The sequence below is a fragment of the Alexandromys fortis genome, unplaced genomic scaffold (genome assembly GCF_014885135.2).
Source record: "Alexandromys fortis isolate MF-2015 unplaced genomic scaffold, M_Fortis_MF-2015_v1.1 scaffold_17, whole genome shotgun sequence".
Lineage (NCBI taxonomy): Eukaryota > Metazoa > Chordata > Mammalia > Rodentia > Cricetidae > Alexandromys > Alexandromys fortis.
The window spans coordinates 1072105-1099216 of record NW_026067896.1 but is presented as its reverse complement, the minus strand read 5'-3'; the positions used below and the strand labels follow the sequence as shown (position 1 = coordinate 1099216).

Here is a 27112-nt window from a genome sequence, read left to right as displayed (position 1 = left end):
AGGAGTTCAAATCAATTTCAATATTTATGCATATAGCTAAAGTCAAACACAACTAAAAAGACGAAGGTTCACCTATTCCCACCCCACCCTCAAGAAACCACATTCAATTCCTCTCAGTTCAGCGACTCTCTGGTCCTCACGTGGACTCAGAGCTGGAGCCCACAAGCCACAAAGCTTCAGTGAAAATATCCCTCAAGCCCTGTTATAATAACAGCCACAGCCGCGCTGAGGCAGCATGTGGGACAGTTAGCATGCTCGCAGATGCTGGGAGAGCATGCCTGCACGGAGTCCCCAACAAAAGATGCCTTCAAATATTTTGCCTGGAGACATCGAGACCAAGTAAGCCACAGTCTTAGGGTGATTTAGAAAGGCCTGACAGAGAGGAACAAGGGCAGAGCCCCATTACTTAATATGTGATAATCCATACATGGGAGAGTTCTAAGTCCCCAGTGCCCACAGCGGTTTCACTCTGTGTGTGCGTGCGTGTAACTTACTTGTGCATGTTTTCTTATCTGGGTTGAGAGCAAATCCCTCATGGCACTGGCACAGGTAGGAACCTTCAGCATTTACACACTCATGTTCACACCCATGATTTCCTGAGGCACAGTAGTCCACAGCTGCAGAAAACAACACAGGGTCACATCTGGTTAGAAGCGCAGAGGAGGGGACAGTAGAATGTCAGGATACCTATAACAAATACAGTTAAATTGTTCTCCACTGCAAAAAGCATGAATAAATAAACAACACCCCAAAATCCTCCTTAAAAAAAAATCAAGATTTTTTTGATTAGGCTTTCATTTCTGAAGATAGACAAATATATTTAAAAGTCAGAGAAATGCTAATAAAAACTATCACAAGGCATGTTTACACCTATTGAACTGGGGGAAACAGAGATAAGATGAACCCTAACAGCAGCTGCTGGTGTGGCTCAGTGACAGGGCACTTGTCGTACTTTCAAGAGGCTCTAAGGCCAGCACAGTAAGAATAACTCTTGAACTTCTCTTTCACCTCATAAGGTAAAATCAGCCCCTCTTCAGACGCTATGGAGGAGTGCGCAAAGTCACACTGCACAGAAGCAGCACTGACGCTGAACACCACGTAAACAACTCTTTCTGTTGTTGTTGTTTTTGTTTTTTGAGACAGGCTTCTCTGTGTGATAGCCCTGGCTGTCCTGGAGCTTGATTTAAAGACCAGCCTGGCTTCCAACTCACAGAGATTCACTTGCCTCTGCTTCCCAAATGCTGGGATTAAAAGCGTGCATCACCATGCCCGACTCATAGCCAGTTCTTGATAAACTGCCACTTTCCTCTCCTCTAAGGCCTCTGGGATTTGATGTGACTGAGACAGTCGGAGCCCCTGCGTGCTGGACTGTCTGTACACACCTCACCCTGGTGTAGTCTGAGTCCCTGCGTGCTAGACTGTCTGTACACACCTCACCCTGATGCATCCTCATAAGCAGCTGTGTTGTAACACCTGTATGTCTATCAGGCGTGCGCTGTCAAGGTGTGGTCTGTGAACTGCGTACATCAACAATCGTTTGCAAACTTGCCCACCTTATCAGTCCTCAGATCCTGCCCTGCACAAGTGGAATCAGAAATTCTGGGTATGGGAACCTAGAATCTGTGTTAATAGCCCCTAGGGGATCTGATGCAGGCTAAATTCTAATAGTCACTGTTAAAAAGCAAGAATATACTATACAAGCCATAAAAATTAAATCAGCAGGGCTGGAGAGATGGCTCAGAGGTTAAAAGAACTGACTGCTGTTCTGAAGGTCCTGAGTTCAATTCCCAGCAACCACATGATGGCTCACACCCATCTATAATTAGATCTGGTGCCAAGAACACTATATACATAATAAATAAATTTAAAAAAAAAATTAAATCAGCAGCTTTGGAGAATCTTGAGGTTATGTGCTGATCAAAATTACGATGATTTATGCTATTATAAATATAAAAGATTGAAATATTTTTCATCAGTATCAAGGATTCTGACTCTAGATTATTTTTCAGAATTTTTCAAATCCTGTGCCTACTTAAAGAACTCCAAACTGAAAAAATCAGAATGGGAATTATTTAAACAACAAAGATTTTAAATATCATATTTTTCAAATAAGCCTATTTAACATTTTGAAAATATTGTTAAATATAACTGATATTAAATGTACACCCGTCTTTAAACAAAAACAATTAAAATACAATTGTATATATGCAGATGTTTGGGGGTGTAGTTGTTTGTTTTGGGTTTTATGGCAGGGACAGAGTCTCAGAATGTAGAAGGGTTTAGCCTGGAACTGTAGCAATGCTTTTTGAGTGCTTAGATTACAAGCTTATGCCACCACACCCACCCAGCTCCATGTGTAGCCCAGGATATCCCTTTTTGGATGGTATTTTCCATTCCTTAGCAGCCATGGGCCACTATCAAAGACGAGCTTCTCCTCGGCCTTGATTCTCATGCTGCTTTATTCTCTGCGTGCACACCTGTCTGAACTAGGGAAAGGCAGGATTCAGAGACTGTAGGTTCTTAAGACCCTGGTCTATTAACTCTCACGGTATCAAGGCTATCATTGAATCACTACCAGGACACTTAGGGATGGCACCCCAGACCAGCACTCGGCAGTCGAATGTGAAGAATCACATTTCCAGTCATCTGACCCTCAAAGAGGTGTAAGGTCCGGATAGTTCTAGTCCACTCCGCTCAGGCATCCTTCACCAAATATTTTGGATTCGTTAAATAACTTCCTTAGTTGCAAAACTGCATTTGTGAAAAGGAAGGCCAAGGTTGGGGCAGATCATGGAGCTCCTCTTCAAGTCAGCAACACCTCCACTGTTCCAGCTCCTCACCGACTCCACCAAAATCCCTTCCATCATCTCCTCCACTGTTCCAGCTCTTCACCGACTCCACCAAAATCCCTTCCATCATCTCCTCCACTGTTCCAGCTCCTCACCGACTCCACCAAAATCCCTTCCATCGTCTCTGCCTGGAGTCTATGTGCACCTCCATAGACGGAAAGAACACAGTAACTTCCGGCTGTCATCCCTTGTCCAGGCAGATGACAGGGGGCTAAGGTTACAGAATCAAAAGTGAGACTTGCCACATCCAGGCTCTGCCCGATGTGTGATAAACAACTCAGCTGACCTCGGAGATGAACAGTGCATTAGTGCAAAGCAATAAAGGCCAAGATGGACATTTGTCACGATACTTTATCGCATGGGCAATAGACCGCCCATGGAGAGTCTCTCCCCACCATATTCTGCAGCTCCTCAATGCACTTTCTCTCTCTCCCTCCCCTCCACAGCCTTAGATGGTCATTCACAGACGTTTTTCTTGCCCTTAATTCTTCCTGCTTTCTCTATGTGGCTGAGAGTAACGGCTCAGTCTTCCACCCACTTCTCATTCCACAGTTCATCCCTAGGCAGGAAACAGTCGCTATCATGGCTATTTCCACAGTCATGACCAAGGCCTAGTGCACACCGGGAACTTTACTCAGTAATTTTTCCTCTCAAATCCTCTGTAGTAGCTGTATGACTCCTCATTGTGGGTGAAAAAAAAAACACTCAAAGATTACATGAAATAAATACGGATTTCACTGAAGACTGGTATCTAAGGCTTGAAGGTCCAGATGCCTTCAAAACAAGTAAAGACACATAGCCATTTAAACTCATAAAACCTAAATGCACATTAAAAGGAACAAGGGGAAAACATGTCGCTTCCTGCCTGCATTGTTGGCTTTCTGAGCATCCTCTTCTGCACTGGGCTATTCTGCTCTCTCTCTCTCTGACATGTCCTTGCCTTGTCCCATAATTCCAACCTCGCTTTGTCCAAAACTCCAGGCTGTCTTTCCTTGAATCCATTCTCATTTCTTCCTGTCACTATTGGCTTCATTCTCAGAGTCTTAGAAGTTCAAGGTCATGAAGTTTTAGGTGTGTCCAACCCAGGATAGTCAAGATGTGGCCCAACACAAAATTGAAATCTTACTTAAAACATGATGAGGTAATTTTGCTTTTTTGTTTGTTTATTTTATGGTATCTTATAGCTCCTGGAGTCTCCATCTTTGAGAGCGGTATCTTTGTAGGGCTGCTTGTGTAGCTTCTAATGATATTTTACTATGCTATCTCTCTTGGAAACACTTCCACCTCCATACCATCCCTGCCCATCACATAGGTTCTTGCTTGCTCATCTGTCCGATGGATACTCTTCTTTCTATACACAGATCTTCTAGGCTAGTCCCTCAGATGTCTCTCTCTTCTCTACCTTTTTCCTCCGGGGGTTCTATGATTGCCTGGGCTCCCAACACAGCCCCATGGAACAGTAATTGACTTTTGAGAATTCTGACTCCCTAACTGAGGGTACTAGTCACAGAGATCTGCCCACTCATCTCATGGTCTGCTTCCCCCAGAGGCTTAGTCAATGGCTGTCAAGGATAGCTGTGAAGATGGTAATGCCAGGATCATCAGAGGGACGAGACCGGGGTCACATTAGGATACACAGTTTCTCCTGCTTGACCGCCTAATACAGGCAAGACATTCTTGGCATTTTGGTTGTGAGCCTAGCCTTTAACGGCTGAGCTATCCCTCCAGCCCAGCACATTTTCATACACTTATAAGCATCAGCAGGGAAAACACCCGTCTTGGATGAATACGGCCAGCACGGCTCCTGGCAAACACAGTGTGTTCTCGCTCATGCTTTCAGCTCCTCAGCAAATGTCAAATTCCAAACTTACAGCACAATCCTGAGAGACACAAAGATTCTCTACTACACTGGGACAATTGGGCAATTATTCGGTAACACGGAGAGAACTGGGTTCCGCACCACCCTCCAGTTTCCCAGCCTCCCATGGACTGGCCTCCTCCTCGTCTACCCCCTGCTTGTCTTCCCCCACTCAGTCAGTCAGAACTGTGTTCCCGACACCTTGATGCTTATCCCCGTCCTTCCTCACAGAGGCCCCGTTCTCCACCTTTTTTATTTTTTTAATTTTTCAGTTCACAAAGTTTCTACTTATGTAACATCAGAAAGGGGCAAAAAAAAAAAAAAAAAAAAAAAAAACCTCAGCTGATAAAAATAAACAGTATAACTTCTTGTTCATCACGGACCAAGGTTTTATAGTAGATACTTCTAGGGGAAGTATGGTAGAAATGCAATCTCATCCTTTAAGTATCAGTTTTACAATAAAAAATAATCAAACAGCCGGGCGGTGGTGGCACACGCCTTTAATCCCAGCACTCAGGAGGCAGAGGCAGGCGGATCTCTGTGAGTTCGAGGCCAGCCTGGTCTACAAGAGCTAGTTCCAGGACAGGAACCAAAAAGCTACTGAGAAACCCTGTCTCGAAAAATCAAAAAAAAAAAAAAAAAACAACAACAAAAAAATAATCAAACAAAATAATAAGTACTGGTGGTTACGTGTTGGCTTCTTTTTTAATGATGGCCAACAGAATATCCTGCCTCTCGGTCACGGTCTCCACCAGCAAATTACCCCCCCCCCCCAAAAATAGCTTTAGGACTCAGTACTCAGTAAACCAGTTCCATTCGCTGATCTCTGATGAGGGGAGTTTTCAAACCTTCCAGTATGGAAAACAAAGTCACATTATTCTCATTACTCCCATGCAAATAGCAAGTGATCATTTTTTTTTTGTCTTTTATACCCCTAACTAATAACCAGGGCATGCTGGGAAATACGCATTCGAAATGCGGAGGGGAACAAGGAATGAAGGGATACAACATGGTCTCTGGAAGCAACGGGATATAGAACAGAGAAGCAAGACTTGGTCAGGAATCTCCGTTCACTTCCGTCCAGCTCAAAGAACACCCGGCATTTACCTACCATTTCTTGCTCTAATGATGAATGAGACCAGGCAAGGGAATTGCAGCTAATCAGGAAGGGGCTTCATACATCTTAGGGGTTTGCCGGTCTGCTCTGCAAGGGCTCAGGAAAACTCTACCCCATCTCTTAACTGATCAGTGTGGAGATGCCGAATGGGGAGGGCGTTCAACTATGAGCTGTGCCTGCAGCTCCGAGCACTTCATAGAGAGCCCTTTCCTGGCTCTCAAGGCTGTTTATTTTCTGTGTCCTTGATGTCAATACAGACAGTTGGGCCTTTCTCTGAACTGCAGGTCCAAAATGAGGGATAAGGCTACCAGGTCTTTCAGGTACTGCATAGCACCCCTGCCCATCACCAAGTAAATTTCATATAGTTAGGTCTCCCCAAACTACGCTCTAAATCCACCTTGCTTGTTGGTGGAAGTTTCTGTCCCACCCACCAGTTTCCAAATAACCAACACAGAGGTTTAACATTAATTATAAATGCTTGGTTGGTAGCTCAGGCTTGTTACTACCTAACTCTTACATTTGAATTAACCCCTATGTCTTCACCATGTGGGTCATGGCTGTTACCTCATTTTGTACACATCCTGCTTACTCTGCAGCTGGCTGATATCCTCTTTCCCTCTTCCTCCCAGTATTCTCATTTTGGCTAACCAGCCCATACTTTTTGCCTAGCTACCAGTTACTCAGCGTTCTACTAAACCAATTCAAGAGGCGATTCTTTATGGTGTACAAAGGGCGTATTGCGCAGCACTGTCCCTTACAAGCAGTGATGTAACAGGCAATTATATTTACATAGACTGTCATGAGCGTGCCTTATGTCAAGGGTCCGAAATAGGCAAATACTGACCTCAAGCAAAAACGGAGTCTTTAAAGTTCAGTTCTGCCTAAAAACTAAAGCACAGCACTGACTGCTTCATTAAAACCTAAAGGACTGTTTGGGCCTCGTGCATGCTGTGCGCTCCTTCCTGTACTTCTGTGTCCTTTCTCGGAACGCGTGACTGGAGAGACACCTACCTGTGCACCGCTTCCCATCCTCGGCCAGGGTGTAGCCGCTGTAGCACTGGCAGACGAAGGAACCCGGCAGATTCACGCAGAGCTGCTCGCAGCCGTGGTCCTCTGAGGCACACAGATCCTGGACTGAGTGAGGCAAAGTTGAACCATTAGCATACAGCTCAGGAACAGAAGTTCTCCTGGCCCACAGCAACTCAACTCTATAGCACTTACTACAGTAACCTCAAATAACATTGCACATTTTAATACATTATTGTAGAAGACTGAGGGGCAAAATACATAAAAGGAAGCTCCACCTGCAGTTCTGCCTCCCAGAGCAACCATCGCTGACACTGTATCCATTTTAGTGTAGATAAAAACATTTTCCTTATTTTTGTTTTTGAAGACAGGTTTCTCTGTGTAGTCCTGGCTCTCCTGGAACTCACTCTATAGACCAGGCTGGCCTAGAAACTCAGAAATTTGCCTGCTTCTGCCTCTGGAGTGCCTGGATTAAAGGCATGCACCACCCACTGCCCCGCTGATAAAACCATTTTCAAAGTTGGAATTATCTGAAAATTCATGAAATAATTTTAATTAAAATCAATTTTGTATTTTCCTGTGGTCATGAAAATCACTTTGAGCATGATTTTGAGGGCTCGTGAGAGCTGAGTTGTGAGCAAGAGCTTCTACTTGCTCCCTAAGGCACCATTCCTAGGCTTTGGGCAAACGTAGCTTCACCAGCATACAGGAGGTGACTTTGTCTTGTGTGATCCTTGACATCATGCAGATAAGGCAGCCAAGGGAGCTACAGACTCACCACTTGGCTGGATGTGGTGGTTTGGGTAGGAACGGCCTCCATAGGCCCATAGATTTGAATGCTTGGTCATAGGGAGTGGCACCATGAGGAGGTGTGGCCTTGTTGGAGAAAGCGTATCACTGGGGTTTCAAATGCTCAAGCCAGGCCCACCCAGTGCTCTCTCTTCCTGCTGCCTGTCAATTAAGATGTAGGACTCTCAGCTCCTTCTCCAGCACCATGTTGTCATGCTTCCCAACATGACAATAATGGACTTAACTTCTAAATTTTAAGCCAGTTCCAATTAGTGTTTTCCTTTATAAGAGTTGCTGGGTGTTGAAATTAGGAGCGGCAGGGCTGCGTCCCCGGCACCCGGCCACCCGCATGGCTAGTTTATACCCAGAAATAATTACACGGAAACTGTATTCTTTCAAACACTGCCTGGCCCGGCTAGGTCCAGTTTCTTATTGGCTAGCTCTTACATATTGTTCTAACCCATTTCTAATATTCTGTGTAGCCCACGAGCTGGCTTACCAGTGAGGATCTTAACCTGCGTCTGTCTGGAGTGGGAGCATCATTGCGACTCACTCACTCAGCTTCTTTTTCCCAGCATTCTCCTCTGTCTACTCTGCCTACCTAATTTTCTGTCCTATGAGGGCCGAGGCAGTTTCTTTATTATTAACCAATGAAATCAACAGATAAGATACAAGACCCACCTCCATCAGCTGGGTCATGGTACCGCTTCATAGCATCAGAACACCGACTAAGACACATGGCAAGTAAGTACAACGTCAATCCCCAGGTCCCACCAGCCTCTCCTCTACCCATCTGACTACAGGAGGGGTCTTCATGCACTTGACTCATTCATTCCTCACACTGGGTGAGGAAAATGGCGAAGCCAGATGTCATGGAAGGAGCTAAGGACGGTGACAGGGAACCACAGAGAGGAGACTCTTCATGCCCTTGTTTGAGTCAACTAGCCACCACGTATCCACAAAGTGCTGAGCTAACTCGTCATGGGCATGCAGTGTGGGAATGCGCGTATGGACACGCGTGTCCTGCTGTGGGTGTAGGAATGTGTAAGAGGATGGCAAGGTTAAAGGCACCTTCAACCCTCCACTGACTCAGCCTCTCCTTGGCACAGATGGGCAGACATGATGGTGCTGTTTCCTGGCAAGGAGGCTGCTCAGACGCCGTGAAATGACTAGCTCTACCCACTATCCTGCCATTAAAACCAGAGAAAGTCGGGGAGCATTAAAGGGACTGGAGATATTAAAGGGACTGGAGATATTAAAGGGACTGGAGATATTAAAGGGAAGTTCCTTTGGTTAAAAAGTGTCACTACATCAAGGGTGATAAAATTCAGTTATTCAGAAAGCTCTGTTAGTCCCTGACTCTCACTTATACTTAAAAAAAAAGCCTATATTGTTTAAACGAAGGTTGATTTTAATTTTAGCCGTGTGTCTGTTTGCATGTGCTCACAAGCACAGCTGCTTGTGGGTTTCAGTCCTCTGGAGCTGGTATTGCAGGCCATTAGGAGCCACCTGACACGGTGCTGGGAACTGAACTCGGGTCCTCTGCGGGACACTCTAAGTGCTCAGCCGCCTCTCCAGCCTCATCATTCTTCCTTGTTAAAATATCTTTTATTGCCAGGCAGTGGCAGGGCCTGCCTTTAATCCCATTAATCCCAGCACTCAGGAGGCAGAGGCAGGTGTAGCTCTGTGAGTTCAAAACCAGCCTGGTCTACAGCCTGAGTTCCAGCACAGTGAGAGCTGTTACAGAGTAACCCTGTCTCTAAAAGCCGAATACGTTTTATTAAATCTGACCTCTGACAATCTCATACATGTACTGCTTCCTGATGACTTCCACTCCTCCTCCTCCTACCAGCCCCTTTCCACACTCATAGCCACGTGTTCTGTTTGGTGCCCCACTGAGTTTACCCAGGGTGTCTGTGAAACCTGGAGTTTGGAAATATCCATTAGAGCCTGGGGGTGGTGTTACCAACAGACTTACAACTAAAGAAAATGACAGCCCCTCCCCGGGAACCCATCAGAAGGCAATAGCCCAGGAAGGAAGGGTAGGGCCCATAAATCCCTCCTGGATCTGTGATTAATCTGCCTGATGCTGGGATGCCTTGTGCAGGCAGCCACGGCTGCTGTAAGAGCGTGATTGCAGTAGTGGCCGCTGTCCCCTGGGGACAGCATTCTGCAGCCCTTTGCCCTGTATTTTGCCTCTTACATTCTTTCTGCTCCCTGTTCTGTGATAGTCCCTGGGCCTCAGAAAGGGTGTCGTAAAAACCTTGTTTAGGGATAAGCCCTCAACTGTCACTCATTCTCAGCACTGTGGACATCCATGAGTCTACACTTGGTATCGTTCACAGCAAAAGCAGCTTCTCTAACAGCTATGGTTGGCTGTCACCTCCAAGGGGCTGGGGAGATGGCTCGGTCTGTGACGCTCTTGTCTTGGCAGCATGAAGACCTGCATTTGATCCCCAGAACCCCACATAAAAAGCCAAGCTTGGTGCCATCGTGGCAGTGAGACAGGAGGTAGAGACGGAACAGCTGGCACTCCCTGTTAGCTGGCCTCGTCCCCTTGGTGAAGACACGGGCTAGTGACGGACCCTCGAGCAAAAGGTACACAGTGCCCAAAGAATGACAAGGAAAGTGTCCTCTGACCTCCATACACATTACACACACCTGCAGGCACACACGTGTGCACACACACAGGGACACACATAAAGAAGTAATATCACCTACATGGTCTTCAAATTTTGTATTGTGCTTTTGGATAAACATATTAAGTTGGTGAAAAGATAAAAAACTCATCTGACTTAGAATTTCCATTAAATAAATTGAGCACTTTTTCACTTTTTATTTTTATGGATGTTTGTCTGCACGTATGTCTGTGCACCACATCCATGCATGTAGTGCCCATGACCAGAAGAAAGTATCAGATCCTCTAGAACCAGGGTTACAACAGTCATGAGCTGTCATGTGGGTGCTGGAAGTCAAACCCAGATGCTCTGGAAGAGCAGTCAGTATATTCTTTGCCATTGAGTCATCTCTCCTTAAAACAAAAACAAAAACAAAGCCAGGTGGTGGTGGCGCACGCCTTTAGTCCCAGCAATGGGGAGGCAGAGGCAGGTGGATCTCTGTAAGTTCAAGGCCAGCCTCGTCTACAAAGCAAGTTTCAGAACAGCCAGGTTTGTAACATAGAGAAAGCCTATCTCAAACAACTCTCAAACAAACAAACAAAACAAAACAAACTAATTAATCAATTAATTAAATTACATCTATACTAGTACACATTAAAATGATGAGGTCTGAGAAGAAGAATGAAGCCTGAGGGACCGTGCTGATACGGAGGACAGGGTTGGCAGTTGTATTCTACTCTGGGAGTTCCCTGGCAAGTGGCAGATGAGGCTGGGAGGGATCACAGACACCAGATGGCTGAGAGCCCTCCAGTAGCCCAAGACGACAGGGCCACACTCAAGGGGGACACCAGTGACTCCATCCAAACCGTGTTTTGTGTCTGTCAGCATCTGTCACAGATATTCTCAGCTCTGGGAATCTCGTCTGACTTCCAGCCTAGCACAATGAAAACTATGCAATGTGGCCCTGAGTCCCAGGCCTTGGCGTGCCTGTCGGGTGATGGGACGTTTGCCTCTTGCTGTGAGGAGCTTGAGCTGCGCGGGGCTTTTGGGCTCCCACGCTGGCTGTCAGTACACTCCTGTGCTCTTCCTCCCTGGCATGTAGCATATTAATGGTGTATGTGTTCATGCAGTGATGCGGTCTCTGCCTCCCTTACTAGACTCTAAGTCCCTCTGCAGGTGGCCAGCTCTCTGCACTGCTGCTGGGGAAACCAGCTCCCTGCTCACTGGCAATAGCTGTCTCTAAGCCATTTCTGCAGGGAGGCAGGAATTCCTGCAGCCCCTCACTCTACCCAAGTGTCACCCGGTCACCCGGTCCCCCTAGAACCTCTGCTAACCATGAAGAGCAAGTAGGGATGGGAATGAGGGTTTTATTCATTTACAAACAGTTGCCTGGTTTAAAAATTCTTAAGAAGAGCTTTTAGAAAAACAGGAGAAAAATTAGCATATTATAAAAGCCCCACCCTAACCCCACCCAAACAGGGTTCTCTGTGTAATAGCTCTGGCTGTCCTGGAACTCACTTTGTAGACCATGCCAGCCTCAAACTCACAGAGATCTCCCTGCCTGCCTCTGTCCCCTGAGTGCTGGGATTAAAGGCATTTGCCTCCACTGCCCAGCACAAAAGAACCTTTTGAAAGTTGTATTTCGAAGCCAAATCCTAGCACAGGGTGGGCAGAAGCAGGTAGATCTCTGTGAGGCCGGCCTGAATTCTTTCTGGACAGGCTGGGACTCTGCAAAATCCAAGTTATTACTGTGTAACCCCATCTATCGAAGCAGAAGGGTCTTAACCCAACTGCCTATTAGAACTTTCTGGACCCCTTCTAAGATGCTCAGGCGGCAGAGCACCTGTTGGGCAAACTTGAGGACCCGAGTTCAATGGCAGGCAATGTAAACCGTCCAGGTGCTTGCGATCCCAGCACTGCAGAGACAGAGACAGGAAGCATGTGGTGTTTGTGATCCCAGCACTACAGAGACAGAGACGGGTGGATCCTTGGACTCATCAGTGGGCCAGCCTGCTGTGGAACAATCCTTTCTGCACTAAAATACCTATTACTATTGGTTAATAAAAAGCCGTCAGTCCGGTAGTTGGGCAGGAAGTTAGGCTGGGAAGCCAAACTGAGAATGACAGGAAGAAGAAAGGCAGAGTCAGGAGAGACGCCAGCCAGATGCTGAGCAAGCAGGACGTGTAAGAAACGAGGTCACAAGCCTTGAGCCACGTGGTAAAGCGTAGATAGAAATATGGGTTAATTTAGGTGTAGGAGTTAGCTGGTCACAAGCCTGAGCTATCGGCCAAGTATTTATAATTCATATTCAGTCTCTGAGTTGATTATTTGGGACTGGGTGGTCAGGACAGAAAATGTCCATTCACACCAGCCTAGCCTGACTGGTAAGATCCAGGTCCCAGTGAGACTCTGCCGGGGGCAAAGAGGAAAAGGAAGAGAAGAGAAAAGGAAAGAAAAGGAAGGAAAGGTGAATGGTTCCCGTGAAGAATACCCAAGGTTGGCTTCTGGCACATGAACACATGCTCACATGCCCCATGCTCTCTCCCGATGCCAAGACACACCCCTTCCGTTAAACCTGAATGCCAGGGGCAGTAGGATTTTGGCAGTAGTGTTTGCTAAACATCCTTAACGTCCCCAGAGCGCAGCAGGTGAGAATCACTGAGCCTGTGGACAAAAGTCCCCATGATGCTCTGGGTGTGGGGGAGGTACTCAGACTCTATTAGGACCTGCGACCCCATCGCTCAGCTTTCTCTCTACAACAGTTCCCAACCACAGGGTGATGGCAGCCACCACTGTTTCCTCTCCAGCCACACATGAGAATGTGGTAGGACCAGGAAGGATTATAGCTCTCATTCCCAAAGAATTGTCCCACGAAAACAAGCTTGCCAGTTGGCACTATGCGGCTTTTTCTTTCATACTGTTTTTAGGACGTCAGGATTTATGGCCATGAGTGATTTGTCCTGACCCAAGGGAGACCACTGGAGGATTAATCTAATTAAACAAAGAGAAAGAAATAAAATGGAAACTGGGTTCTAACAAAATGACTTCTTGTTTTCCTGGCAGTGGTCACTTCCATTTGAAAAGAAAATGCAGATGTTTTTGGACAATTCCTTATGCTTTTGAAAAACAACTTTTTTTTTTTTTACCCCCTTCCTCATAGTCTGGATGGACTTCACTGAAGGGTGATAAAAACAACTCAGGGGCATGGGAGAGGCTGTGTTATCCCAGCACAACCTCCGGCGTCCTCTGTCTGGTGACCCCAGTTACGGCTGTGACTTGTTGAGCATCATCTCTCCCAGGAGCCTACTCAAAGCCTTCTTCCTCCGGGTCCTGTAGCCATCACCGTTCATTCCTGGTGGGAGGCTGGCGCACATCTGCTGACCCACGGGAGCGTGAGCTGGTCTGTCGATGATTCCTCAGAGCCCCTGTACTGTCCCTGGGCATGCGCTTCATGACAGAAGGGACACTAACAAAGATCCAATGCCCTGCCTTTCAACTAAGATGTTCCTAACTCCCCAAGGCCCTTTCCTTGAACAGAAATGAGATCCTGGGAAGATGAGAAAGAGAAAAATGAAAGTCTCCATATCTCCACGCCTCTCCTCACACTCAGCATCACGCACTCCTGTCCCTGAGAACAAGGGCATGCAAGCGCCCACCCGTCTCTAGTTTCAGACACCAGAAAGACTGTCATGACGGGTAGGGAATCTGTGTCTAGCTGTCTGCTACATGCCTTGTAGCCATTACGGTCCCTGACACATTGGAGTTGCTGAACAAGTACTTGTCAGGTAGGTAAATAAATCCACATCTATGTCACAAACACAGACTTGTTGGGTGTTTCTATCTTATTCTTCTTACCTGGGTTATAAGCTCAGTGAGGGACAGGACCAACACTAAAAAGTGTGGGCGTCCCTGTGTGTAGGCATCCCCATGGTGTGTGGATTATACCATTAGTTTGACCTTTGATATCCCTTTCAGATTAGCAGAGGATGGCCACAGAACCTTGGAAGTCATGGGTGTTCCCTGTTCCGTGCCCTTCAGAGCCAATCAACTCTTTGGTACTTGTGACGTTTGAAAGAGAATGGCTACCATAGGGAGTGGAACTATTAGTAGGTGTGGCCTTGTTGGAGGAAGTGTGTCACTGTGGGGGTGGGCTTTAGGGTCTCCTTTACTCAAGCTATGCTCAGTGTGACAGACTCCTCCGGGTGCTTGTGGATCAAGACTGGATCAAGACTTCGACCTCTTATCTCCTCCAGCACTGTGTCTGCCTGCACACAGTCACATTTCCCGCCTTGATGATAATGGACTAAATCTCTGAACTGTAAGCCAGCCCCAATTAAATGTTTTCCTTTATAAGAGTTGTCATGATCATGGTGTCTCTTCACAACAATAGCCACCCTAAGACCTTGGCTACTGTTACTTATCTCCCCTGCCAAGAGGAGCCAGGATCAGCTCAACAATCATGGCAATCTGCTCCCTGACCTTCTGGTGTCTATGCCAGCCTACCAGAACAATCTGCACTGCTTCTCCTCTGCCTACCATGCTTATCGGCTTCCTGCTGCTCTAGCATGGCATACAAACTGTTGTGAGGCAGAGTACCACACAACTACCCAGCTCCTCTCCAGTCTTAGCCCATGCTGCTCGATTGCTCCTGCTGCACCATATTGTCCTCTTTATCCCACAAATCAAGCGTTCTCTTGCCCAGGACTTCTGCACGGGCCTTTCTTTTTACCTCAAATGCTCACACTCCTCCTTGCCTGCTTTTTGCCTACCTGACTCTTATGTACCCTTTAGGACACATCTGAAAGTATATTTTCCAAGGGGACTTCGGTTGCCATTAGTTAAGTCCTTCCTTGTAGTCTCCCTCTGCCGTTTTCACCACGGTGATAATTTAATGCTAAATTTGTCAGCAACGTGACCCCATCCTGCCCATCACACAAGGGCAGACACATCCTCGCGAGTATTCATTTGACTCAGGACTCTAGCTCAGTCATCTAGCATGGCACCTGGCATGTTCGTGAATGACGGAATCAGTCTACTTGTTCATTCAGGAAAATTTTCATTGCATAAGGAAAACAATAGTGAATCAAACAGACCAAGAAAATAAAAGATCCCTACCATCATGAGCTGAGAGTCTAGTAAGGAATTCATTGGTGTGCTGGAGTTAGCTCATCCAGAACGGTTAACAGGTCTTTCTTCCCAGCTCTGCATCCGTGGAGCTATCCCGGCAGCTTGAAATGGCCATGGTGGGAGTGTTTACACCAAGGGAGCCTTTCTGTCTAGAAAGACCGTTGTGAAACACCGATCAGCACATCACTGATGAGGGATCAACAGCACTATCCTCGCAAGGGACTCAGAAGTGTTTAAGGACTATCGCTTTCAACAATGTGATGGAGGCGGTGGTCTTGCTGAGGTGGCTTTGTGTAGAGACCCGAAGAGACGATGTGGAAACAGCCATGCGGGGGTCACCACGGGAGCACGGCAGTTAAGTCTCTTCGGGGAAGCAAGGGGTGACTATCATCTTTGGAAGCAAACCTGGCCCTAGCTGGGACACTTCAGCAAATGCCCTTCAAGAAACAGTTTTCGGGAAGACGTAAAATTACCGAGTGTAGAAAGCACCGTCTATGCAGAATTTAAGGAGGTAATAGCAGATGGAGAAGCATGCGGCCCAGAGCGGGCATACCAAACGCCAGCCTCCTCATTTCCTGTCTCAAGGCAGGGTAGAGAAAGGTCTGCATGACACAGGCATGACCTTGAAAACAAGATTTGCCCAAGTCGCAATTCCATAAAGACAGTTTCATTTTATTGGGCACTTAGGGACGCTGCAGACATAGATTATTACATTTACAAATATTTTAAAAGTATCTTTGGCTAAGTTCGGTTGGCTAAATGGATCAGATACAGCAACATTGGCGTTTTGGAGCACATAATAAAGGATCTGGCCAAATCCAAGCTCCACCTCGCCGGGGGCAACTATGCGCACCCAGCTTCGGTCAGCAAAACTAGCTCGTCTCTCACCCGTCCAGGAGAACTGCAAAGGCAGGTGAGATCAATTAGTAAGGGCGTGCTCGCTGCGAGCCCCAAGGCTGTGCTGAAATGCGTCCCTGGAGTTTCCCCAGAGGGTCACATGCACCCTGGGTTTAATTTTCCCTTCATTCATATCCAGATCTCAGTGCTGGGTCGCAGCCCAGAGAACTTGGGATGTGCCTTGGAGGAGGGGAGCCTGAGGCAGAGGCTGTGGCTGCTTGGCTCAGGCCACCACCCAGGGCTTAATCAAAGGGCTTTTGTAGATGTTTCAGAGAGGTAGACAAGCCACAGCGCATGCCCCTGACACCAATGACAGCTTAATTTCTCCTTTGGAGTTAAAGCAAATGAACCCCTTCACTGAGGCACTCCAGGGTTTTGGTTTTTGTTTTTTTTTTTTAATAGTTTCTCCTTTTATTTAACCCAAGATGCAGACGTCAGAAACTGTTTAGCACAGCAAGAGAGGGGAGAGAGCTACCACAGTTGGGAGTCCACTCCTCTGACAACATGAGGGTCTCTGCCTGCCTCGGCCAAAGGCTCACCCCTTTGTAGAGATCTACAAAGGCAAGTCAGACCCAAGCCCACATTTTGGGGACCATCCCCTTCCTTTCAGCCTTCCTGGAAGCACTAATCTTATTTTGACATCTGCAGTTTGGGTTTTAAGACTCAACAGTAAATATGAGTCATCAGCCTTGTGCTTATCTCTGCTGAAAGAAACAAAATGAACCCAAAGTCACAGAGAAAATAAAGCTGCCCTCTCTGGCAAGCCCCAGCTGGACCTGCGCCTTTCTCCCCAGAGCCTTATTTTGGGTTTCTTTGGGGTTAGGAAAGTAATGATAAGGGGAGGTCTCCAAAACAAAATACTGAAACCCCAGCAAGAGGCTAGAGCGATGGCTCAGAGAATAAGTACAGCCAGTGCTGTTTCAGAGGACCTGGGTTCGACTCCCAGTATCCCCATGGTGGCTCACACACAGCTCTGATTCCAGTTCCAGGAGACTTAGTGCTCCCTTCTGGCCTCCACAAGCACCAAGCACACAAAACTCCCACAGACATAGGCAACATACATACATATACATATACATATACATTAATATACATATACATCAAAGGGGGAAAAAGACCCTGACTGAAGTAATCAATGAAATAGTATTTCGTCGTGTGAAGGCAGTGCTTTTTACCTTCCAAAGTTATTACATCATTCTGGGTTTTATACACACACACACACACACACTGGGCTTCCTAATGGCAGTAAAATGTCTAGGTCCAAGGGCTTCAAGATGGAATAGAAATTAGAGTTCACAGGTGGCTTGTGGGCCCTGCTGGGAGGTCCTGACTTAGCCAGGTCTAGGCAGGGCAGGGAGCCTGCATTTTTAACAAGCTGCCTAAACAGCCAGGGGGACCACACTTGTGGAAGCTGGAGTCTGGTGCCTGTGGAGACTGCTATGCAGTGAAGTAGCTCAAGGTTCAGGCTCGTCTCCCCGTGTGTGGAATTCTTTCAAAACTAGGATTGCTTTGTGTTTGGTCAGTTCAGTTCTCCCAGAGGACTTTTTCGCCCCAGATTTCTTGTTTCAACTCTGTGCCTGGAGACAGCCAGGGGCGCAGACAGCATGGCACGGTCTCTAAACTCAGGGCTCAGCAGCTAGGATTAGGAAGATGGCTGCAGGGGTTTACCCTACTCAGCAAGTGTTCTGAGCATACACAGGTGGGTCACTTCTGCGGCTGACGCCTTGCTCTCTTGCCTGTCCTGTGTGTGTGTGTGTGTGTCTGTCTGTCTGTCATGTTCACTCTTCTGCTCTTGTCCCTTCCCCTGCCTGTGTGTGTGTGTGTGTGTGTGTGTCATGTTCAGACATGTGAACTGCTCCGGCACTTACTCCTTGCTCCTCACCTTCCACACACACCCTTCTTCCTCTAGGATTCTCTGGTCAATCACCACCAACAAGCATGTCCAGCCTGGGTTTTCCCTTGAGCAAACATCTTCCTTCTCTAGGCACCTGTATGGCTTAGCTCCCGGACTCCACTGTTTGCTCTCAAAGCCATGTTTCTCTGTGGGGACATCTGCCAGTCTCAACGCTACCACCTACCCACATGTCACAAAGGCCTCCTTGGGACAAACAGTGGCTGTGGCCTAGCTAATCAATTCTGCAGGCATAAGGGAAGCACAGTGAACTGAAACTGATCAGAATCATGTCCTAAGCTGCATGGCGGGGGGGGGAGAAATATGGGAAGCTAAATTTTAGTTTAAGTCTCACACATACAAGAGAAATGCCCAGTAAGAGAGCCTGCCAACAGAAAGGAGCCCACAGGGAAAGAAGTGAATGACATCCTTGAGCCATTCTCTGCCTTCTAGTGCAGAGCATACATTAATGTCAGAGCCAACTGTGATTTTAATATGCGGGACTAATTGCAACTTTGCCCTTGACACACATGTTCGGCTCCTTCAGTCACCAAGGACACAGTTGGAACTCAGTTCGAATTTCCAACTGCTCCATCCCGTGTCCCAGCTCACACATTCATTGTTGGAGGAAGTGTATCACTGGGAGCTGAGCTGAGGTTTCAAAAGCCCATGCCATTCTGGTTTTTCTTTTGTTTTCCTGGACAATGATCTTTCTTTATACTTTAACATAAAGGCATAGAGTCACTTCTACAGCATGGAAAAATTGTGTCAGGAACACTTCTCAAGAACAAAAGCAGCACAATGCCTTTGGTATGGGTCCTGAGGCAGAAACAAACGCAAATCCATATACAAAGTCTATATTTTTCTGCCAAATGAGATTTTATAAATGTTGCCTTTTCATTCACTTCCACATAAAATAATGACCCAAAGGGGAAGGAAAGTTTTTCTTTCACATTTAAGTCAGAGGGGACAACCCTTTTCACCAAGATGGCGCTGAAAGTGAAGGAGGAAGCTCCTGCCCTTTCCAAATCCAAAGCTGAAGTGAAGAAGCCAAGAAGAAAACCAAGAAGGCAGTGTTGAAAGACATCCACAGCTACAAAAAGAAGATCCACATGTCACACGTCACCCACCTTCTGGTGGCCCAAGACGCCGAGGCTCTGGAGGCAGCCCAAATGCCCTCCAAGAAAGAACGCACCCAGGAGAGACAAGCTTGACCACTTTGCCATCATCAAAATCCCCCTGCCCACTGAGTGAATGAAGTAAGCAACTTGTTTGCCTATGCCTGCAGCTGCTCGGAGCACGAGACCCTCACGAGTTCCTGATGGCAGGGGAGTGGGTTCTGGTGGGTTTTACAGCTGAAAATCCCAAGAGCTGGGGCGTGGCTACCAGTTAAAGATTCCTATACAAGCTTCCCTGGAGTACAATAAAGTTGGCATTCTTGTTTCAAGAATGACCCGTGTCCCCGTGTCTCTGTATGTATATGTTTAAATCTCCAGTCCCTTTCTCGGCTCGCGAACTGTCCCATAGTGCAGGCGTTACACCGAGTCACACTTCAGCTCCCCCACTTTTCCAGGCCCGCACTACCCAAGGTTTTGGGACCTTGAGGGGCAAGAGCAATAGGGCAGAAGTTCTCTGAAACTTTAGACCTGAAGCCAGACATATTGATGCAAACCTGTAATTCCAGTGCTCAGGAGGATGGAGAGTTCTAGCTTCACTCACAGAGTGAAACCATGTTTCAGACAAGAGAAGAGGCTGGAGAGATCATTTAGAGGGTAAGAAGACTTGTGTTTACTTCCCAGAACCCATATTAGGTAACTCACAATCACCTACTCATTGGAATAATACCTTGGCCTCTATGACACAGATACACCAATAATTACAAATAACAGTACACTTTTGGGAAGAGGAGCTGGAAGGGGAGGAAGAAGAAGAGGCTGAAGAGAAGGCTCAGCATTTAGAGCACTTGTTCTTGCAGGGGACCCAAGTTTGGTTCTCAGAACCCACTTGGCAGCTCACAACCATCTGGAACTTCAGTTCCAGAGGATCTGACTCCCTCTTCTGGCCTCCGTAGATACTGCATGCATATGGTGCACAGACCTTAATGTAGGTAAAACACCCATACACAAACATAAAATAAATAAATCATTTTGTAAAAAAAAGAACCAAGAGAGCCAGGCAGTGGTGACACACACCTTTAGTCCCAACAACTGGTATATAGAGTGAGTTCCAGGGCAGCCAGGGTTGATACACAGAGACCCCTGTCTTAAAAAACAAAAAGCAAAAAATAAGTAAATAAAACCCTAACATCATTATAACATCACCTTCATGATGATTTTGGCCTTGCCTCCCTTTTGTAGCTATCATGGGAAGAAATACCATAAAAGGAGAGCCAGTCCATCATGATCTGGGCGAGGAGTCATCCCATAACTAGGATACTTATCTCATAAATATTTTAAAACACTTTAAGAACACAATAAAGAACTCATTAGGATGTCCCTTGCCTTTGGGAAGCCCAGTCCAATGAAATACTCTTTGGAATATTTCTTTTTCTTTGCTAAATAAATTTCTGCTTAAGTTGAAAAAAAAAAAAAAGAACAAAGAGAAAACCTGGACTTGCAGAGTCAGAATCTCTGGGGACTCTGGGAATTGCTTTCTGAATCGCTCCTGAAGCTCCTGTCCCTCCTTTACCTGGGATGTCCCTGCTCCTTCTCCTAAGCATCTGTGTAAAGCCCAGGGGGTTCCTGCTTCAAGTTCTTAGATGCTGCTGCCCTAGCAAAGGCCGACTTCAGTGTTTTCCTTTTTCCCTAAGGCTGAAGGCAAGGACATTGGGACCTACAATGGACCAAGGCAGGACTGAGGAAGGACAGCTCTTTAACTCTGTCTGTCTGTCGTCCATCCGTCCATCCATCCATCTACCTACCTACCTATTGGTGTCTTAGTTAAGGTTTTTATTGCAGTGAAGAGACACCATGACCATGGCATACTCTTATAAAGAAAGCATTGAATTGGGGTGGCTCACTTACAGATTCGGAGGTTCAGTCCACTATCATCATGAAGGGGAGCATGGTGGCATACAGGCAGAGGTGGTGCTGGGGCTGAGAGTGCTACATCTTGCAGGCAACAGGAAGTCAACTGAAAGTCACGCCGAGGGAAGCTTGAGCAAGAGACCTCAAAGCTGCCACCACAGTGACACACTTCCTCCAGCAAGGCCACACCTCCTAATGGTGCCACTCCCTTTGGGGGTCATGTTCTTTCAAACCACCACAATTGGTGTTAGAGCTCATCTGGCATGTTTAAGCCAGCCCTGGGCTCCCAAGCACTGCAGCTTCCCAGATCCCCGACAAGTATAGGTCACGAGACACAGAATGTTTTATGCTCCTCAGGGGAGGGGAAGGGAGGGAGTGGGCAAGGTGACCAAGAGATGTTCCAGTTGTCTGCTGAGCAGTGTGGGGTGATTCTAGATGATCCTTCCTCTGCGCGTCAGTAGATTTTATTAAACCCATGAGAATTTGCTGTGACCGAGTTTTGCTCTAGAACCCGAGGAAGTGTCAGAGGTTCCAGTAAAACATGGTGGCGGCTCCAGCTGAGTCCTGGGACCCCAGAGGAGCCTACGAGCTTTCGGGGACCCAGAGCAGAGAGCCCAGCAGGTAGGACCTAATATTAGAGGACAGGGAGGTCCTTCCATCAGCCCCTCCGTGCTGAAACTAAGAAGTGAGAAGGAGAGTGGAAACCGTGGTCTGGCTTTATAAATGCAGCGCTAATTACAGCCATTTGTGCAAACTGCTTTCCATTAGTGCTTGATAGCATGCCATGTGGTATAATAACAGTTCTGCATTGCACGAACTACACGTCAGACCTCGCGGAGCTGTTTGCTTCCTTGCAGCCAATCTTCTCAAGCCTCGTGTGCCTAGTCCAGGCTTTGTGGTTAAAGCACTGGCTACACATACAACGTAGGGAGAATAATAATTATAATAATAAAGGGCATACACTCATTGTACGGTTAATTCTATCCTTGAAGAGCTAGGGTACCTCCTGCTTGCTTAAATTATATTGTCTAGTTTTGGGAGTCAGGCCAGAGAAGAACAATATAAATTCTTTTTGTATCTGTCCTTTTTTAAATTAGGAGAACAATAAAATGTCTATCACTGAAGCAGCCAGATTCTGCTCACCTCTAAAACGAGTGTGCAGAATCACTCCCAGCTGAGGTTAATCACATCTTAAGTCCATGCCTTGGGAAGAAGATAAAACAGAGAAACAGCTCCTTAGGGCCCAGCTAATAAAGCCAGGACAAAAGACACTTGGCCCACTTCCACCAAGAGGCAGCACAGATGTGAAAGACTATTCTGAGACAGTATGTTCCAACCTTTCACACGCTGCCCGGCGGCCTGCTCCGCACCGGGCTTAGGCACCGTGATGGCAGGGTGAGGGGAACTCCCAGAAAATACACAAGCTGCTTCTTGCCTCGAGGAGGTGGAACTGTGGGTAAGACGCACCTAGCTAAAGAGCAAGCAACACTGACACACCCGCCAAGCGGCCTTACTTCTGCAAGTCTTCTGGTCCGCGTTGAGAATGTACCCTTGCTTGCACCTGCAGGTGTACGAGCCGGGTGTGTTGATGCAGAAGTGGGCACAGTTGTGTTCCAAGACACTGCACATGTGGACCGCTGCAAAAGAAGACGGAGAAAGTGAACAGAGACGCCTTCCCTTGGCTTCGTTCTATCCAGCAAATGTGCCTTGGGAGCCCGTGAAGGAGAGGGCTGAACCCAAGAGAAGCAAACTAGTCCCTGTCAGCAGGAGAGGGTCACTGTCTCAGGATGACAAGACACATCCTGATAAATGTGCCAGCAATGAATAAACAAAGGACCATGCCGGCTAAAGGGGAAGAGCTGGACTATAAGAAATCACTGATATCTGTTTGGTTTTGGACCTACGAATACAGAAATTTCAGATTCAATTTAATTATTAAAGATTTATTTATTTATTATGTATAGAGTATTCTGCCTGCATGTAGGCCTGCAGGCCAGAAGAGGGCATCTGATCTCATTACAGATGGTTGTGAGCCACCATGTGGTTGCTGGGAATTGAACTCAGGACCTCTGGAAGAGCAGCCAGTGCTCTTAACCTCTGAGTCATCTCTTCAGCCCTCAGCTTCAATTTAATAACACCATTTGACAGGCATAAACATCAGAATTCTGATTCCAGAATGCAACATGGAACCTTGAATAGGCAGAAGTGGAGGGGGTGGGGGAAAGCTACTGATTAAATAAAGATGTATTAAAGAACCCACAATCTCCCAAGATCATAAATCCTAAGAACAATGTACTTTTAAAGCCATATTAAGTATAAAGAAAATTTGGAATAATAATGCATTTAAATGCTTCATAATGCCAAGGTAACTGTGTTTTAATTTTAAATATTTCTGCATTTAGTTTCTTAAAGTACCTAAGCTTCAGACACATAGATTCTTATGTAAGTCTTCCTGGAGCTCATACAATTCTTGTTGTTTGTTAACATCTCCATTTATGACTTTTATCAGTCTAGTATAACTTGAGCGTATTTAAAATGAACAGGCATTGGTGTTAACAGAACACATTACGTAAGTGTTCTCATAAACAAAAGATGTCCAAATGAGAAAATAGCTTTCTCAAGCTTATACAATAAAGGGAACTTTGAGGAGCGGTCCTGTGTTTATCTGGTAGATAGGGAGTAGGGAGTAGTCCATCTCAGCTACACACACCTCTATTATACATCTCTTTGCATCTAAGAAATGTCATGGCCAAGTGTGCTGGCTAGTTATGTTAACATGACACACGCTAGGGTCACTTGGGAAGAGTGAACCTCAGCTGAGAAAATGCCCCCCACTAGATTGGCCTGTGGAGTATTTTCTAATGGCTGAGTGATCTGAGGATGGAAGAGAGGGAGAGAGGAAGGAAGGAAGAAAGGAAGGAAGGAAGGAAGGAAGGAAGGAAGGAAGGAAGGAAGGAAGGAAGGAAGGAAGGAAGGAAGGAAGGAAAGGAAGGCCAGCTGAGCCATAAGGAGCAAGCCAGTAAACAGCACTCTGCTTCCGTTTCTGCCTCCAGGTTCCTGCCCTGTCTTCCCTCAGTGATGGATCTTGACCCAAGAGTTGTAACCTGCCTTTGGTCATGGTGTTTTACCACAACAATGGAAACTCTAAGACAGCAATATATGAGCTAGGGGAATGAGACTTTTATAACAGTGCAATTTAGAACACACTGTTCTGAGCTAAGGGCTGTGTTTTAGCTCCTGTTAGGATACAAATCACATAAGGGAAGCTGTAAGCTAAATTCAATTATTTTTACTACGGGCAGAAATGGGTGACCTTTTTGTGACCCTGAGAAAAATTTAATCTCTTTATATTAAATGAAGATAAACATTGCATCAACCTCCTAAGGGTCTTGCGAGGGTTAACTGAACTTACAGTTGCCAGCACAGTGCTCAGTGCCTTGGGAATACTTAATACCTATTAACCATTTCATAGCAAAGGGAAAGTATCAGGGTGGGTTTTTTTGGGGGGTGTCTTTTATTTTATGCGTATGAGTGTTTTGCAGACATGCATGTCTGTGTACCACACGTGTGCCTGATGCCTGAGGAGGCCAGAAGAAGGCATCTAATCCTCTAGAACTGGGGTTACAGATGGTTGGGAACGGCCACGGCGAGCTGGGAATTGAACCAAGGTCCTCTGCAAGAGCAGTCAGTACTGCTAACTGCTGGGCCATCTGTCTCTCAAAGTATCACAGTGTTTTACTCTACATATTTGGGAACATCATATATACTTCTATTTCTATCTAGCTATTGACTGGGTTTCCAGTCAACATTAATCACACATTCTATCTGTGTTGACTCAACCACTGTATTTTTACAGACTCCAAAATGTGCTTTAATTTCAAAGACATTAACATGAGAGGCCATATAACTTGACCCTCATTATTCATGGATTCCATATCTGTGAATTCGCCTATCACTGAAGGGTCCTTGTATCCCCAGATCAATGCAGCTCTTTCACGAGCAGCATTGAGTGCCGGGAGGTGACAACTGTATGTCTCCTGATCTGGACAGCCTTGGCTGGGCTGGACAAGGTAGCATTGCTTCATAACAAATGGTTCTCATATTCCAGGCAGCAGTGAACTTTTTACGTTTTTGTGGATTTTGTAGATAATTTTCTCGTTTGAAATGACTAAGTAAAAAAAAAAAAGCTATGATATGCCCCTTTGGGAAAATGAATATATTAAAATATTTCAATCTAGAATGCGCTGTTTTAAACAAAGTTTCAGTCATTCAGTTTTACCAATGAAGACTCGGGAGCAAAACGCTGGGATGAAAGTCGGATAGCTTGGAGAGGCAATGAAAGCACCCAGCTGTCCTTCCTCCTCTGTCACCCTCAAACCTCTTCTCCCTCCTACTGTCTCAGCAGAAGTCTCTTGAAACTCAATGTCCCTCCCTTCTACTTCCTTGTGTCTCTCTAGCCATCCTCCTGACACCCGCTTTATGGTTTTTTTCTTAATAATCTTCCTGCTAACTGGTTGCTTGCTCCACCTCTTGACCGGTGGTTGACTTTATTTAATCCTGTTTACAATATTCAAGCAGAAAGCTCTTGGATTAAAGGTGTGTGCTAGGGCTGAGTCACACCACAACTAGAAAGAGGTTTTCCAGTAAATAAAGCAATCTCAGGGTTCACAGAGCTATCAAATATCCTGCAATAAGAATGTGTCAGGGTCATTGCTGGCCATGAGCTCAAGGTTACTGAGTCAACTATAGCATTAAATTTGTTGCCTCCAAATGGATTTATATATTGACCAGCTGACAAAAATGTCAGGTGACCAGAGGCACACTGCAACCAATCCTGCCCGTACTTTGCATAAGAGAAATAATTCCATATTCATTAATTCAGTGTCTCGGTAACTTCACAGAGCAAAATCACCTTGGACGATGAAAACCAGCTCTAGCCTAGATTCATCTCCCATGTGAGCTCCAACATAACCTTTGTGATTGCAATCAAACCAACTGGCTCTAGCCGGACTCTGCTTGCTTTATGCATTGGCCCCATGGCCATTTCTCATTTTACTTAGACATCTACCTGTTGGTCAGCACAGGGAGGTTTCTAATCTTTCACTTTACAGTGCTGTGCTAAGCATGTTTAAACACATCCCTAGAAGGCATGCCGTTATTCTCCAGAATTGGCTCCCAGCTTAGATTAGCCGCTACACCCAACTCAAGTTGAATTTCTGTCACTTTCAACCAAAAGAATCCCAAACATTTTTACTGAACAGAATAAAAATTGTACATCTGTGGAATCCTGTGGCTGAGTCCTGAGTGCCTCAGTGTGCATCTGGGCCTTGTGCCTTCTCATCTCCAAGACAGGCGTGGGCTGTGCTGTTAAAGGGGAAGTGGTACCCTGCCTCCTCCACGGAGCCGCAGCACTGTGTGGGCCCATTAGCACCGTTCCTCAGAAAGAGTCAGGTTTAAACTTGATCAGTTTTTTATTCAGGGGAAAGAACAAATCACTGGTTTTAAATCAGTATCAGGACTAGATTTTTATTTATTTATGTAATTATTTGGGATTTTCAAGACAGGGTTTCTCTGTGTAGTCCTAACTATCCTAGAATTCCCTTGGCAGACCAGGCTGGCCTTGAACTCAAAAATCCTCCTGTCTCTGCCTCCCAAATGCTGGGATTAAAGGTGTGAGCCACCACCACTTGGCTTGGATTTTTAAATGTATGTGTTCATTTATCTACTTTGTGGAGTCCATAATTGGATTATAATCAAGGCTGACCTTGAGTCTCCTGATCTCCTGCCTCTGTCTGTTGAGTGCTGGGGTTACAGGCTATACCATCAGGCCTGGTTTTAGGCAGTACTACAGATGTAACCCAGGGCCAGAAAAGCACTCTGTCAACTGAGCCATATCCCATGGGAATGAATATAT

The 27112-nt window shown here is 46.2% G+C and overlaps 1 protein-coding gene across 2 annotated transcripts in view; it reads right to left on the bottom strand.

The window, feature by feature from the left end:
• Matn2 (matrilin 2) overlaps nt 1–27112 on the bottom strand; it is a 103568-nt gene that overhangs the window by 36675 nt on the left and 39781 nt on the right. For both annotated transcript variants that reach the window (XM_050162344.1, XM_050162338.1), the window contains exons 4-6: nt 22713–22835; nt 6836–6958; nt 495–617 (exon numbers count right to left, since the gene is read on the bottom strand). In XM_050162344.1, coding sequence (XP_050018301.1) covers nt 495–617; nt 6836–6958; nt 22713–22835 — 369 coding nt within the window. The remainder of the gene's footprint in view (nt 1–494; nt 618–6835; nt 6959–22712; nt 22836–27112) is intronic.